The 16956-nt window shown below is 34.8% G+C and overlaps 1 protein-coding gene across 5 annotated transcripts in view; it reads right to left on the reverse strand.

The window, feature by feature from the left end:
- LOC150102970 (axin-1-like) overlaps nucleotides 1–16956 on the reverse strand; it is a 261055-nt gene that overhangs the window by 88430 nt on the left and 155669 nt on the right. For all 5 annotated transcript variants that reach the window (XM_090398570.1, XM_090398571.1, XM_090398572.1 and 2 more), the window contains 2 exons: nucleotides 16527–16635; nucleotides 3953–4093 (listed from right to left, as the gene is read on the reverse strand). In XM_090398570.1, the coding sequence (XP_090254696.1) occupies nucleotides 3953–4093; nucleotides 16527–16635 (250 nt within the window). The remainder of the gene's footprint in view (nucleotides 1–3952; nucleotides 4094–16526; nucleotides 16636–16956) is intronic.

Below are 16956 nucleotides of genomic sequence, written 5' to 3' on the forward strand. Positions count from 1 at the left end.
TTCAACTCAATCCTAGCAAGAGAAAGATTATGGTTCTCAAAGGAAATACAAACAGGGAAGCTCTTGAGAAACAAATGTACCTTAATGGAGAAAGAATTGAAGAAGTCAGCAAGTTTGAGTACCTGGGATCTGTTATTAATATGAAGAATTGCTGTTCAGAAGACATCAGGAATGGCTAAAACAACAGTCAGACTTGTTTAAAATCTGGAAAGATGGATCCATCTTCGTGGGAACAAAATTGAGGATTTTGGATGCAGTTGTTTTTTCAACAGCGACTTATGGATGTGAAACTTGGAATCTAAAGAAGTCAGGTAAGAAATGGATATCTGCTTTTGAAATGTGGTGTTACAGATATTGAGCTGTTGAGGATATTATATACTGAAAGGCGTACAAATGAATGGGTGTTAGAAAAGATCAGTAGAACACTTTAAGGCTCCTTAAGGATACTGACAGAAGAAAGTTACAATATTTTGGACATATTGAAAGGATGGAAGAGACTTCTCAGAACAGTAATAGAAGGTAAAGTTCCTGGAAAAGGAGGAAGGAATAGAACATCAATGAGATGGATGGATGGTGTGTGTTGAGTGACTGACCTTCAGAGAGTTGAGGCCCCCAGAAAAGCAAACAACAGGACTACATGATGAGGCCTGGTGTGGCACATCACCGGGCATCGGAGTGACCATACGGTATCTGTGGATGCACAGTGAACACAGATAGACAGATTTGAAAAACAGTTGCCAAGGTACTACAAATTATGACTGAAATTTCACTATGAGGATGGCACGTTCACATGTGGCATGGCTCATCAATATATTCACAGAATTTTACTATTCATTTAATGACATGCACATCTGCACAATGTTCAGTGAGTTAAAAAAACAATAAATCCCTGCCTTTTTTCCCTTCCTTTGAAGGCTTTCATCATCATCACCAATTTCCTGATATGTACCCTCAAGGAGGGTGCTCAGGTTACCATGACAGCAGTATGTAATTATTAATCTCCTACCAACAATATTTCTCCAAATTAGTCTATTACTTGTTTCCCCCCCCCCAAGACAACAAAGAGGTGAAAAAAGAAGAATATAGAGGTTTTTACGTGAGTTTTCACTCACGTAAAAACCATTACAGACAAGATCTCAAGGATACTGCATTAATAAGGATAAAAGCAGCTTTCTCCTCAGTAAGCAGGAATTCAGGGTTTTTTTTTTTTACCCTCCAAACCTCCATATTCATGACTCAAAAAACTGAGTTCTGAATACAAGCTGTTCATGTGGATTTGCTATGTGGGACAAACATGCCAATCAAGATTCATGTCAGAATACACCAGACATAAAAATAAATAAATAATAAATCAAGACCAACAGCACATGCTACAGAAACTAAACATCACGTATTATAGCAACAAATGAAAATATCTTACTTTGATTACAAATTCTAGATCAGAGCATTCAGTCATAAATGTGAATATGCTAATCAATGCAACAAGAAACAAGTAATGATCCTACATCAAGTTTTATTTAAAAACCTGGTGCATGCTAATCTCATACATTCTACATATGATGGCTATATATCATCTTGCTATGCAGATGATATAGCCATCTGGCACAGTAGTGCTAAAATCAAAGAATCAGAGGAGATTCTAAACAAATCCATGTGAGGATTAGAAAAATGGTCAGATGCTCAAAATCAACCCAGATAAAACAAAACTAAGCACCTTTAGTACAGACAGGAAAAATAGACATTCCTACAATCCCAAAGTCATGATCAACAACAGGCTAATTGAAAAAGTCACAAATCCAAAATACCTTGGTATTACACTTGGTCAGGAATTACGTTTTGCACATAGGGTGTGAAGCCAAAAATCCTCAAAACTACTTACGCTACACTAATAAGGCCAATAATGGAATATGCAGCACCTATCTGGTTACCTCCAGCCTCATCGGTAAAGGCAAAATTAGACAAAATACAAGCAAAAGCATTCAAGATTATCATTGGTGTAGTCTCATCCACTAACAACAGAGCCCAACAGAAATGTGGGCTCGACGAAATGCCACCATAAAATTCATAAATAATATCAGAAGCTACCAAAGCGATCATATATCTCCCTAAAAACTAATGAACATTGGAACCAAAAATGCAGACTTCACAGATCATCAACTTTACAATATGATGACACTATCAGGAAGGAAATAGGTCTTGATCAGCTAAATACCACATAAACAAAGAACCTCTATTTTCTAGTCCTTTACCTCCAAATTCCTTCATAAATCTAAACCTTACCAAGCTCTGTACAAAAAAATAAAATCAAAAGAAATGCTCAAAGAAAAAGGCCTAAATAGTATCAACCTGTTTTCATCCTCCAAACAGGCTATTTGTTATACCGATGGATCGTCAGACACCAATATGATTAATGGGGACGCTGGCATTCTCCTTCTACTCCCAAAAGGTGAAAAACTTGCAATAAAAGTTGGATCTGAGAGAACTGCTTCCAATTTTACCAGTGAACTATACGCAATAAATAATGCACTCAAAGTCTACTTAAAATTATCATCATCTCAACAATCTGAGGGAATTATAATTTACAGTGACTCAAGATCAGTTATGGAGGCAATCAAAAATGGCAATAACAAGCTCACACAAGACACCCAGATAAATCAACTAAAACGTTTAGGAAAATGTTGCATTTTACAACAGATTCCTGCTCATGTAGGCATTGATTACAATGAAGCAGCTGATAAATTAGCAAAAGAGGCCAGAGAACTCAATCAAGAAACTCACATAATAACACTTGCTGACACTAACGCACTAGCAAAAGCTAAACTAATTCCACTGAATCAGTGATACATCAAATTCCCGAAATCAATGCTGACAGAAAGACCTCCACCACAATAGCAAGACTATGAACAGGACATTATAGAGGAATGAAGATCAATACAGATGATATGAGAACATATAGAAACTGCAACACGACTGCTGTAACTGTCCAGCAATTACAGCAACCTTCCAAGAAATAGATCCTAATCCTGACAACAGCTCTATACAAACAAAATCATTGACATAGCCAAAGCAGTTCAAGGAGCACATGGAAACATCTAGACTCTTCAAAAGACAAGACGACAACAACAACAACATTAGTTTTTTTTTTTTTGCAAACCACTCTCAATATCAATGTTGGTTTAATGTTTTTTTTGATGAAGTTGATGATAAATTTTTTTTGACTACCAGCTTGAGCTTAATTAATTGAAAATGTTTTAAAATTTAAGCTCAAGCTGGTAGTTCTGCTTACTGAGGAGAGAAGAATATGCAGGAATTTAAGTTTTGATCTTCTTGGAATGTTTGAATAACATCACGGTCATGTGTGGAAAGGATGAAATAAGCAATATATATTTTAAATCAAATCACTAGGTTTGCATATTTTTAAAGAACATTATGCAATGGGTGTGAATGCTTATGCTAAAAATGTATTATACACTTGAAAAGTTGTTTTAAATGGTATGCTAGTCAAAATAAGAGAATATCTCAAGTGTCAGTAAAACAAGTGAAAAAGTTCAAATGAAGAAATTCAATTACAAACAAGCAGCAAGACAAAATATTCACAAAGCTTTGAAAATTCATTCTTTTTTTTTTTTTTGAAAAAACAATTTTTTATAGTCAAGTAACCTTGGGGATTTCAATATCTGATATCTCAAACACTGCTTGAAATTTAAATTCTTTTATTTTGTAAAAATTAAGTGGAAGGCTTATTTTATACAGTATATTACAGAAGAATGAAATTAAACATCTTATTTAAAAGGCTTCACACAATAGAAATCATAACCGTGGTTACTTTGAACTTTATATAAAAATATATTATTTTAAATAAGAAATAGAAATCAGCGATATTATTATTCACTTTTTTTTTAATAATAATAAAGGTACGAAAAATGAATTTATGATTTGAATGCAAAAATACCTCAATTCTTGAGAAGCACTCATCCATCTTTTCCCTGGATTCTTGTTCTCTTTTGAGCTCATTTAATTTCTGAATTACTGCACCTGCAAACTCTTCAGGTTTCATATTTTGCATATATCCGGCAGAAAAGGTTTGAGTTCGCTGCATTGGAAACAAAACTTTGCTTAAAATTTTTATACACAGAAAATAATCAAGAACAAATAAGATATTACTGTAAGCAGGCTTTCTTATAAATTACTCAAAAAGTCAACACATTTGGTAGTAAGGCTTGCACACTGGCTATTCCTAACTGTACTTTTTAAAGAATATTGTTAACTACAATAAATTTAATTAATATTTCAACAAAATGAAATTGCCATCACCAGGGAACACAGTATAATGTGATATGTGCATGCAAGCACTACACTGGTAAATGAAGTTAGAGCATGGCAATCAAAAGTGAGCCTCAAGATCTAAATAGGACTATTTAGGAGTTTGGGGTTTCTTTTGTTGTCATGCTTTGGCTTCATTGACTAGTGTAGGACCTGCATATCGTATTGTACTGTGTTCCCTAACGATGGTAATTTGACTATGTCAGAATAATGGAAATATTAATTAAATTTATTGTAATTAATATTAATGTGTGTTGCAATTCCCTTAAAAAATAATTATTATCAACAAGCTGTATCCATTCTTGAAATTCTGCTGATCATTTCAGTTTGCTTTTGAATGTTGCAAGAAAAAACCCAAATGAACAGCAGTTTTGCCATTTGCCTAATTAGGATCAACATAAGACAGGAAGAAAAAAAAAATCATTGGTGAATTGAATTATGTAACAATTCCTATATTACACATATCAAACAAAGAAAAAAAATCCTTAAATAAAGTGTTGCTGACATTTAAACTTTTTCTGTTTCCAGCACAAGCTGCACAATAAACATTTATGGACAGAATGCAGTTTTGCAGCTTTCTTGTAAAACTTATTGCACACAACATGGCAGTTTGAACATATCTTTACAGAAAAATGATGATGCAAAGAATTCAATATTCAGTTACACTGATTCCTGTCCAGCAGTTCTGTATAACAGCAAAACACAATAACATTAGTGATTTATCTACATTTATGGACAAAATGCAGTTTTGCAGCTTTGATGGAAAAACTTATTGCATACAACATGGCAGTTTGAACATATCTTTACAGAAAAATTATGATGCAAAGAATTCAATATTCAGTTACACTGATTCCTGTCCAGCAGTTCTGTACAGCAGCAAAACTATGTTCAAGACAACAGGATATATCAGCCAATAAATAACATTAGTGATTTATCAACTGCCTCATTGCAATCGATGAGGCAGTTCCACTAAAATCAGGGATAAACTACCAAATTCCCAAAATCAATGTTGACAGAAAGATCTCCACCACGATAGCAAGACCCTGAACAGGACATTTTTGAGGAATGAAGATCAATACAGATGACACAAGAACATACAGAAACAGCCCTAATACTGAACTGACATCTACTCACATTTTTACCTGTCCAGCAATTACAGCAGCCTTGCAAGCAATAGACCCTAATCCTGAACAACAGCTCTATACGAACAAAATCATCGACAAAAAGTTTGTGCCTTCAGGACTGGGGCAAATTTTCAGGCACAAACTTTGTTTGCTCACACTTAGATAAAAGATTAAACTAAATTTATTATAGTCTAACCAAGTGAAAAATAAACTTTCAACATCTTTCTCTAAATCCAGAGTAATTTAATAAAAAAGATGGCACACCTTCTGGCAACTCCTATAGGTAAAGATGACCTTGACATTGCTTCTGCCTGGTATCTCCACTTCTGGGCCTGGCTCCCACTGAAAAGACCTCAATAAAGGTCGAAACTAGTCTGGGTTGCCTTAATACATAACATTATACATATCTGCAAGAAGATGTGTTTTGCATTATGGGAGATACTGAGATAGGAGTGATGTCAGCTTGGTCCACCTTTGCTACGAGTTGCACTACCTTACCCCAATCCTGAAGATATTTTCAGGAGCAAACTTTGTTTGCTCACACTTGGATAAAGGATTAAACTAAATTTATTATAGTCTAACCAAGTGAAAAATAAACTTTCAGCATCTTTCTTTAAATCCAGAGTAATTGGTATAAAAATTAATAACAGAAACTTAACACACCTAAGATATGCAGATGATATAATTTTTCAAACACTCCAGAAGACCTTAATATAATGATAGAAGACCTATTTCATGAAAGCAGAAAAGTGAGTCTAAAAATAAACAGAGAAAAAACTAAAATCATGTTTAATCATTTAGTAACACCAAAAAACATAATAATAGAAAAAATTTCTTGGAAAGAGTTTCTTCACAGACATACTCAGGTCATCTCATTGATCTAAACTGTGGACTGAAAAAGGAAATAAATAGGAGAGTTTGACTTGCCTGGAGTGCAAGTCTAACTCTTCAGTCCTGAAAATATATTCAGAAAATTGAACAGCATTTTTCAATTTTCTGAATGCATTCCAGGCAAGTCGCATTAAATGCTTTAAAAAGGAAGACATTTAACAAGTATATACTTTCAGTGCTTGATCTTGTTCTCCAATTTCACCCATCAATCTAGTAATATGCCCACCCACCACATATATAATATTATTATTATTATTGTTCCGGGCAACTCCAAGGAGTAGAAAGACTCATCGAGGGAGGCCCTAACATCATATCAAGAACAACTATTTGACATTGACACAGTATCTATCATACCTTGTCTTGAACTCATTCACGGTCGTAGCACCCACAACAGACTCTGGAAGCTTATTCCACTCATTCACCACTCTCCAAGTAAAAAACCTAGCTCTAACACCCTAGTCAACCACGCTCTTGCCCAGCTTCCATGTATGGCCCCTAGTCCTCCTCCCACCACCAGTCATATTTTCAAAAATATCTTCTGGATCAATCTTATAGAAACCCTTCAGTAATTTGAATGTCTCAATCATATCACCCCTCCTTTGCCTATCGACCAATTTCTGCAACCCACAAATCTTCAACCTATTCTCATAAGGTTCATTCCACAGACCTGCTATCATCTTGGTCACTCGTCTCTGGATCCTCTCCACTTCCTCCCCATCACGAAGAAACCCTGGTGCCCATAACTGGGCACAGTAGTCCAGATGGGGTCTTATCAAGACTGGATACAGAGGAAAAACAACTTGTTTGTCTCTGCATGTTAAAGTATTTTTTAGAAGCCAAGTGATTTGATGAGCTGATTTAGTCACTTTTGCAATGTGCCCCCTACACTTCAATTCCTTATCCACCAACACTCCCAAATCCCTGGCCTCATCAATCTCCTGGAGTACGGTTCCACCAATGCGATATACTGCTGCTATTCTTTTCACCCCAAAGTGCATAACCTTACACTTTGCCACATTAAATTGACATCCATTTTTCCTAGCCCAGTCCTCCAAACTATCCAAATCATCCTGTAAAATTTTGACATCCTGTGCACTCATAATTGCTCTACCCAACTTTGCATCATCAGCAAACAAGTAAACACTTCCTCTCAAATCTTTTCCTATATCATTGATGAACAAATTGAAAAGCAGTGGTTCAAGAACAGAGCACTGCGGCACACCACTAGTCACAAGCCGTCTTTTAGACTCCACTCCTGAATAAACCACTCTCTGGTATCTCTCCTTCAACCGCCCTCCTATCCATCTCACCAACCCTATAGCTATCCCCATCTGCTTCAGTTTACTGATTAGGGTTCCATGTGGTATCCTGTCAAAGGCCTTGGCAAGGTCCAGTAGTATCACTGTAAACCCATTACCCCTATCCGGTTCAGCCGTCACTGTGTTATAAAACGTGAGCAAGTTACTGAGGGACGATCTACCCTTCACAAAACCATGTTGTCCCCCATACAATATCCCATTTTCATCTATCCAATCCTGTATTCTTTTCTTGACTAATTTCTCTAAGACCTTGACAATGATTCCTGATATGCTAATCGGTCGGTAATTTACAACAGCAGTCTTGGAACCACCTTTATGCAGTGCAACTATTTTCCCCTCTTTCCACCCCCTCGGGACTAACCCAGACACGAGACTCAAATTAAACAAAATGGTCAAGGGTACTGACAATTCTTTAGCTGCTTCTCGTACGACACGAGCTGGTATACCATCCAATCCCACGGATGTATTGACATTGAGGTTATGCAATAGACTACTCACCTCCACTTCATTCACCACAATTTCCGTATAATCTACTGGTTTATTCGTTTCTGCAATGTCACCACCTGGTTGATATATACTTGCAAAGTGCTCACTCAATAACTCAACTATATCAACTGATTCAGTTACCTCCCTACCATCGGCATTCTTTAAAATCATTCTGCCATGTACATTTTTCCTTTTACTTGCTACATATCTAAAAAACTGTTTAGGATTCTCTTTAGCCTGAATGGCCAATGTTCTTTCGTAATCCTTTTTTGCTTTTCTTACCACACTCGTTACCCTTCTGGTCTGCACTTTATACCATTCATGTGCCTGCCGGTCACATTTCTCCTTAAACTCCCTCCATAGTTGTTTCTTTTTTTGCAGCTCAAGCTTAATGGTGTTATTCATCCATTTAACCCCTGCTTGATTTATTATTCGGACTCTAGGTATACAGTCAGCCATTGCTTCATGCAAACACTTCTTAACTGCCTCCCATGCACTATCAACTTCTAGTCCTTGTAGTTGTACATGCCATGGCACTGAACCAATCAAATTCCTAAGCTTGTCATACTTTCCAGCTCAATAATTCCACACCTTTAGCCACCTCCCAAGTCAAGACCCTATGATCACTCTCACCAATTGGTGGCAATGTGGTCATATTTGTTACAGCCAAATCCTCAGATGTAATTACTAGGTCAAGCACTCTCTGACCCCTAGTATTTTCCATTACATGCTGTCACAGATAGTTATCCCTTAATAACTGCATAAAATCCAATTCCTTCCTCCCATGTGTCCTCTCCTCACTCCAATCAATGCGACCATAGTTGAAATCTCCCATAATAATTACCCTCCTTCCACTCATTTCTTCTATTTGCTTGTGCATACTGTCACCACCATCTTTTCCATCACCTGGTCTATAGCAGCAGCCAATTGTATATTTAGTTCTGCTAGCCACAATCTCACACCAAATGGCCTCAAATTTGCTCTTTTCTCTATCCTGCAATTCAACTTCTATTCTCCTTGGCTGTAGCTCATCAGCTATCATCAACAATACTCCTCCCCCCATTTTATTCTCCCTGTCATTCCTGAACACACTATATCCATCACATTCAATCCCACTAGCTATATCATCTACAGTCAGCCATGATTTACTAATACCAATAACCTGTGGTCTGGAAGTGCCAACCATGGCCAAAAACTCTTCCTTCTTGTTCTTCTATTATTATATATATATATATCTTCTACTCATTTCCCGAATTCTATCATTTCTATTATTTATTTATTTATTATGTGGTGCATTCTTCTGTTCAAGGCTCTCTAGGCTACATACAACCTGTCTTTTAGTCCTTGTCTCACTTCCATAGGTAAACAGTAGAATAATGTATGTAGTAAATAGTTTATTTTTTATGCACAGAGGCAAATATCCTAATAGATAATCTTTATACAGCCACAGTTTCTGCTATGTGATTCTATTTATTTAGCCTGTTTTTTTTTTTACTTAATACTAACTAACTGACCAAAGTAAATATGTCCTTCCACAATTTCAACAGGATTATCTGCTAAGTTGAGTTGGATTGAGTTAAGTTAAATTGCATGTGTTCTCTTAGTTGATTTGCATGTATATAATATGAATTTCTCTAGTCTAAAATATGTTAGGTTTAATAAAAAGGCAAGTAACTTGTCATAAGTCACACAGCTTAACACAGTTAACCTTCATTACAATGAGCATAAGTCTAGTAGTTTTAACAAAAGTTTGAAATAGTAAATTTCTTTTACAATAGCACTGTAGTTCTGAATTTTTGGAAAAAACTGAAATAATCACAATTATTTCATAGTGTTTTTCTTTATTGGGAAAAAGTTGTTCCCAGAACAATGTGAAATCAGAATTAGACTGTATTAGATGTTCTTGTTGTCCAAACATTGATCTTTTGCATAGTATAGTCTTACTATTTTCTGTGTCCCAAAAGCATTTTTCAAAGCTTAAAAAAATATATATATAAGAAAGGGGTGTATCCAAACTATGGTGCCAGGTGTGTGTGTGGGGGGGGGGTCTTTTATGATAGTCGGCAGAAATCCATTATATATCATTTCTTCATGGAGGAAACAAGGATACATGAAAGTCGGAAACTGAACATAGTTTGTGAAGAAGCATGCATTAGTTTAAGAACAATATGATTAAGAAAATGCATGTCAGACTTCTGTAACAGTCTTCCATTAATATAATTTTTTTTTAAGAATGAAAATGGACTTTCATAATCATTGTTAAGGGGTACACTAAAAGTTAATCAAATACCAACCAGTTTTGCAACAAACTAGTTATTTCTTCAAGAAAAATTATGAACACAGATTACAAATTAAAGAACATCTTTGATAAAATGTCAACAATAAGAATGAGGCAGAAGTAGAGCAGAGGTCATGTCAACTGTTCTTCAGGAGACTTTTGAAACGAATTATTGGAAATTTTGAAATTGCATATACAAAGGATTATATTAATGATCTGTAGACATCAGATAGGCCAAGGGAAAGTATGCAAGTGAATAACAGTAGTAGAATCGTTAATATGACATGACAGCAAGTATAATGGATGATGGCTATATTCAAATCTATACTGGAATGTTTGATCAATGCATAATATGAAGGAGTTTTCTTTCCTTTCGTAAGTCGCTTATCACTGATATGTTCTTTCTTATTTCAAAACTTCTGCTACTCCAACCTACATATAGATCCACATGAACAAGGAATTCAGCTGACACATGTATATTCCTGGAAGGGATTACTGTCTTTTGGAGATCTTAAGGGGCTTTGAATAGACTAGATGGGATTGTAAGCAACTATGCCTAGTTTCTGAACAGGCACAGAGGAAGCATCTAGTGTGTGTGGATTTTTGGCAAATATCCCAACAAAATGTCACCCTTTTTTTTTTTTTTTTTTTAAATGATCAGGATGTCAAAGAAAGAGTAGTTTTCCTTTAATCTCCTAGTTATATTCTTATGCTTTCCCAGCTGTCTTAAGGTAAAAATCTGATCTTGAGAACACCTATTTGGCCTGCTACAGCTTGTTCTCCCTCAAATCTCTTCAACAATTTCTCTTTCTCTCAACTGTATGTATGCTGTATAAATCTTACTTCAGAATATGATTCCACTTGATTATTTTCTGCCACTATTTTGTCACTTTTCTATCACCATTAACATTTGATTCCTTTTACTGAAGCACTACCATCATCAATATTTATCTTCTAGATTCTTGCAAAAGTCTTTAATTAACATAACTTTTGGTATCATTTAACATCTTGAGATGGAAAACTTTAGATCCATACACACGTAGATGTGGTTTATTACTAACTTCATTTCTAAAATGATAATATACTCTGTACTGATGAATGCTAATAAATATGCATCTTATACTTTGCATATAACTAAATGAATTTTAAGTTAACAAAACATTACACTCTGAAATTATACGACATTTGAGTAACTAAACCTTCAATTAGCCAACCATTGAAAAGGCTAGTATATCAACCAATTTCTGGTACATCACCATGTAAAGGTACCTTCAGCTAACAAAATCTTCAATTATCTAAACAATAAACTGATTTTCTTATGTAACCAGATAACTAAAAGATTACTGTGTGTTTGTAAAAAATCAAAGATAGAACTTAAACTTGCATGAAGTATATTTATTAGCTGTGAAAGTTTCACTTAAGTATCCAAAGCAACTTCAGTATGATAAGTTGGAACCATTAAGACTATTACATCATCAAATTCCTGATATGAACTCTCAGAGGCGTATGGGATAATATTGGACTATAGAATAAAACATATGCCACAGTAAATAATTTTTTATTATGTAAATATTTCGTCTTATGTATCATAAGACATCATGAGTACAATTAACGAACAATAGGAACCGAATTCAAAAAAGTCGTGTGTTCATGGTTTAAAATTTACGGGCTGAAATTAAAATTACTTAAATGTATTATGTGGTTAGCATTTTCAATTCCATGTTATGCAAGGCCAGATTTATGAGGTTTGATAAGGCGGATATGGTCTTGATGTTCAGAGATATATTTATTTATAGATCTGCCTGTTTGTCCATAGCAAGCCATGTTCATCTAACTTGTCTTTAACTAACTAACTAGGTATATGCCAGGTAGCATCATTGGGGAGAGTGTCTTTTGGAGAAGGTAGCTAGTTGGGAATTTGGTTGATGGGTTTATAGATTTTGCAACAAACTAGTTATTTCTCAATCCCTCCTCTGTGAAGAAGAGGAAGCGAGCATGTTTGCCTAGTGTAGAGATAATGCTAAGTTTTAGGGGCAGATAGTGATGGGACTGTGCATGGTGTGAGTGGGTTTTCTGTAAATGGAAATCTTCAATTTTTCAGATACACAAGTGAGTTTGACATCTAGGAACAGGAGAGAGCCATCATAATGGCAAACATGCTCGCTCCCTCCTCTGTGAAGAAGAGAATCTCAACAAAGAACTTACAAATTCTTCAATTTCTTCTTACAAATTTTCAGCAAAATGGTTATTCAAAACAAACAGTTCATAAGACTATTCAAATCCAACTCCTCACCATATTAAAAATAGAAATACTGAAAAAGAATAAACATCCCTACCATATATCAGTTCCTTTCACCTAAATTAGTTAAGGCTCTCAAAAAATATAACATCCAGACTTCTTTTCCCACCCCTCTACTTAAGCTCCATTCTCTGCTCAGTATACCCAAGCAAAAACATAACTTGAAACATCCCAGCATTTACCGTATTTAGTGCAAATGCAAAAGGCCTTATTTTGGCCAGTCTGAAAAATCCATCGAGTTACATCTAGAAGAACATAAAAGAGATGGCAGAACTAGAGCAAGTGCTCTGTTGAACCATGTCCTCAATTCTGCTGATGCTAACAACAAAAACTATCATTCACCGACTCATTTGGGACAAATCGGAAAATATATTTCAATACTATGATGAACTGGAGAGAAAAATTGTAGAATCTAAAGAAATTGTCCTCAATCCAGTACATCTCGACATTACTCTAGCTATAATCTCTCTGTCGTTGTGCTGCTATCCAACTTTGGCATTCCCAAGGCCTTGAACATGCCCAACAATGAAGAGATACGTGGAACACCTTCACATGTTAATAAATTAGTGTTTTAATGTTTACATTTTCTCTCTCTCAATGTCTTTTGATATTTCTCTCATGTTATGCACCTGATGAAGTCTTCTAAGAAGAAACTAGCTGTGCTGTTTATTTAAAATAAATGTGTTTCTATTTTTATCTCTTGGCTTATAGTAATTTAATCTGTTTCAAAAATATGTCTCTCAGCCAAGTCAATCAGCTATATATATATATATATATATATATATATATATATATATATATATATATATATATATGACAGAATGATCATTGACTCGGTTAACATACATAGTTTTATGAAAAAAATTGAATGACTAGAACCGAGATTTAATTAAAAAGGTTTTAATATAAACACACTACTAGTTTCGGCCTGTAACAGCCTTCTTCAGGTGACATTATAAAAGAAAAAACACTAAACATTGAGGGTTAAAAGACTATGAACAACATAGACAGTCTTTATACATAATTAGCATTAAAACGTTGTAGTTGTATTTGAAGCTGTTCTTTCATTTGTTGCATTGTTGGGAGAGTGCGTGCTTGCTGCATCACGTGAACGCCAATACATGATTACAGCTGAATGACTATCTGGGAGGTTGTAGCTTAAGTTGTTATTTAGATGAACAGGATTGAAGATGATTTCTCTCGATTCCACAATTTTTCTCTCTATTTCGTCACTGCAACGGAAGATGTTTGTAGATTTTTCCCAGCAGACTTTGTGACTTTGGTTATCATCATTAGGATTAGCCGAGAAGAGGATATGACTTGATAATGCACTTGCTCGCTGTCTCTTGTAAGTAATGTCTCTCATGTGTTCTTCCATACGCATTTCTACAGATTTGTCTGTCTGACCGAAATAAGGAATATCGCAGTCACATAATATTTTATATACGCCAGGGTATTTGAGTTGATGATGGCAAGGTTTTGGGTGGCTAATTAAGGAACGGATCTTTGGAAGTGGAGTGAACAAGGTTCTGATATTGTATTTCTTTAGAACTTTTGCTAATTTATGTGAAACAGTACTTACGTAAGGAATAGATATATTGCTTTTGAATCTATTTGTTTCTTCTGAGTGATGTCTGGGAGGATTAAGAAGGAATTTGTTAATGATTTTCTTGGAATATCCATTAACTTCGAAAGAAGTTTTCAGATGGTTTATTTCTGTAAGCAGTTCATTTGGATCATCAAGAAGAGAACGGGCTCTATGTCCCAAGGTGGAAATTATTCCAAGCTTATGAGGAGGGAAATGATGGGATTGACTGTGCAGATATCTGTTGGTATGTGTGGGTTTTCTATATATCGATATTTTTAGTTTACCAGCAGAAGGGCGAGTCAGTTTGACATCAAGAAAAGGCAAGGAATTATCTGTTTCAAGCTCAGCAGTAAACTTAATACTTTGATGTCGGCTATTGAGATGTTCGAGGAAAACCATAAGGGATTCATGTCCATGGCTCCAAACAATGAAGACATCATCCACATAACGTTTCCAAACTTTAGGTGTTAAAATAAAGGAAGAGATAGCCTTGGTTTCAAAATCTTCTAAGTAAATATTTGCAAGAACAGGAGATAAAGGATTACCCATAGCCAATCCATGATTTTGTTTGTATATATTATCTTGAAATTTGAAGTAACCGGAGCTGATGCAATGTGTAAGCAAGGCTAACATTTTTTTGGATAACTTTTCTTTGAGTAATGTTAGGACTTCATCTGTTGGGACATTAGTGAACAAAGAAGTTATGTCCAAGCTAGCCATGATGTCATTTTCATCAACTGTAATATCCTTGATGTATGTAACAAATTCTGTAGTGTTCTTGATAAAGGAAGGTGATTTCCCTGAAAAACTTTTGAGGTATTTGGCAAGGTATTTTGAAAGATTGTATGTAGGAGAATCGATACCTTCTACAATTGGGCGTAATGGGGTGTTCTCTTTATGGATTTTAGGAACACCATATATGCGAGGAATTAACGGATGGAGAGAGCGTAGAGATAAACGGACGTTTCGGGATAATTCAGTTGTTGTTTTTAATAAGTTGTTTGTACGATTTTGAAGTTCACGAGTTGGATCTCTCTCAAGTATTGAGTAGGTATCATTATGTAGTAATTCGATCATTTTATTCTTGTAATCTTCGGAGTTCAGGATGACTGTTGCATTTCCTTTATCTGCAGGGAGGATGATTATATCTCTGTTGTTTTTTAAACTTTTAATAGCTTTGCGTTCAGTTGAAGTAATGTTGTCTGCAGGTGGTTTTGCGTTATTGATAATAAAGATTGATTCAATACGTAGAAGGTTTGCATCTTGTGGAGGGAGAGAAGAAGCAGCTTTTTCTATTTTTGTAAGTAGTGTCTCCTTTGGTATTAATTTTGGTGAAGGAATGAAGTTTAGACCTTTACTAAGGATGCTTTGTTCTACATCTGAAAGTATATAGGAGGATTTGTTGATAACGACTTTGTCAATATTGATGTGTGGTTTTGAGTTCCTATTATTTTGTAATCTCTTTAACGTTTCAAATTTTCTTATAAGATTTACTTTGTTATTATATTGTATTCTGGCTGCTTGAGATTCACAGTATGTATTAAAGGTATGCCAACTTTCATTATCTAGAGATTCTTCCAGTATTTCAGCTATGGTTCTTTTTTTATTAAAAAGAAAAGCGAGAGTGCGTTTAGTGTCCGATATTCTTTCAGACAGTAGGTCTAATTTAGCTTTATATATATATATATATATATATATATATATAAAATTAGGGGAGGTAATTCTAGTATTGGTAAGAGAAAAAACTTTCCTACAAAATAGCAGATAGAGTTAAGCATTCATGTCTGGTAGTTCCTCTCCAACAAAAATATTGAAATTAACTATACTGTTTGCTAGAAATGGCTTAGTTCTGTTACCGCTTTAATATATGAATCCCCCCCCCCCACACACACACAATAAAAAGTTAAGGAGATTGCATCAAAGACTTATTTTAAATTAAATACTAGTCAAAATAATTTTAATTATATAACATAAAACTTTCATAAAGACAAAGAGGTTTCAAATTAAAATGTATCTGAGTTAAAAAAAGAAAGTAACATACTAAAAATGAATGTTTCATATTAATTTAATGACATGTAAGAAAAAAAATGCTTCAAAGACAAAGATTTCTAATTTCCTCATTATCTACAAACAATTCATACTTTATTCCACCCCTCCCCTCCATCTTTAATCTTTAAAATAAACTTTACATGCTGAACCACTTTACAGCTGAACTTACTGGTATAAAATTATGATGAAGAAGAGGGTCTTCATTTATAGGGACATTCTTTTTTGATGAACGCCGTTTCTGACAGTATTTTTTAGATCCAAGTGATGGACCACAGTCTCTAAAATAAAGAAATACAATGCACATAAGCATAGTCCAAACTTAACAATTTTCAGTTTGCTAATTTATATAAAAGAGAAAAACAGGATTATAATGAAGTTCAAGTTAACTAAAAAAAAAAAATTGGGGAAATGTTCAAAGTAAGACGTAGCATGAACTAAAAACAGAACTTGCAAAACTGTAATGTGAAAATCGTATCTCAACCTCTGTCCAATTATAGATAAAATCAAATATTATTGCTAAGTGTAGAAAAGAGAGCCTCTGCAACATTCAGTATTAACAACACCATCAGTTGGAAAGACCTGCTTGAATCCTATGTAGG

This window comes from Typopeltis vanoorti, chromosome 9 (genome assembly GCF_054136105.1).
Source record: "Typopeltis vanoorti isolate ZY-2024b chromosome 9, IOZ_Tvanoo_1.0, whole genome shotgun sequence".
Classification (NCBI taxonomy): Eukaryota; Metazoa; Arthropoda; class Arachnida; order Uropygi; family Thelyphonidae; genus Typopeltis; species Typopeltis vanoorti.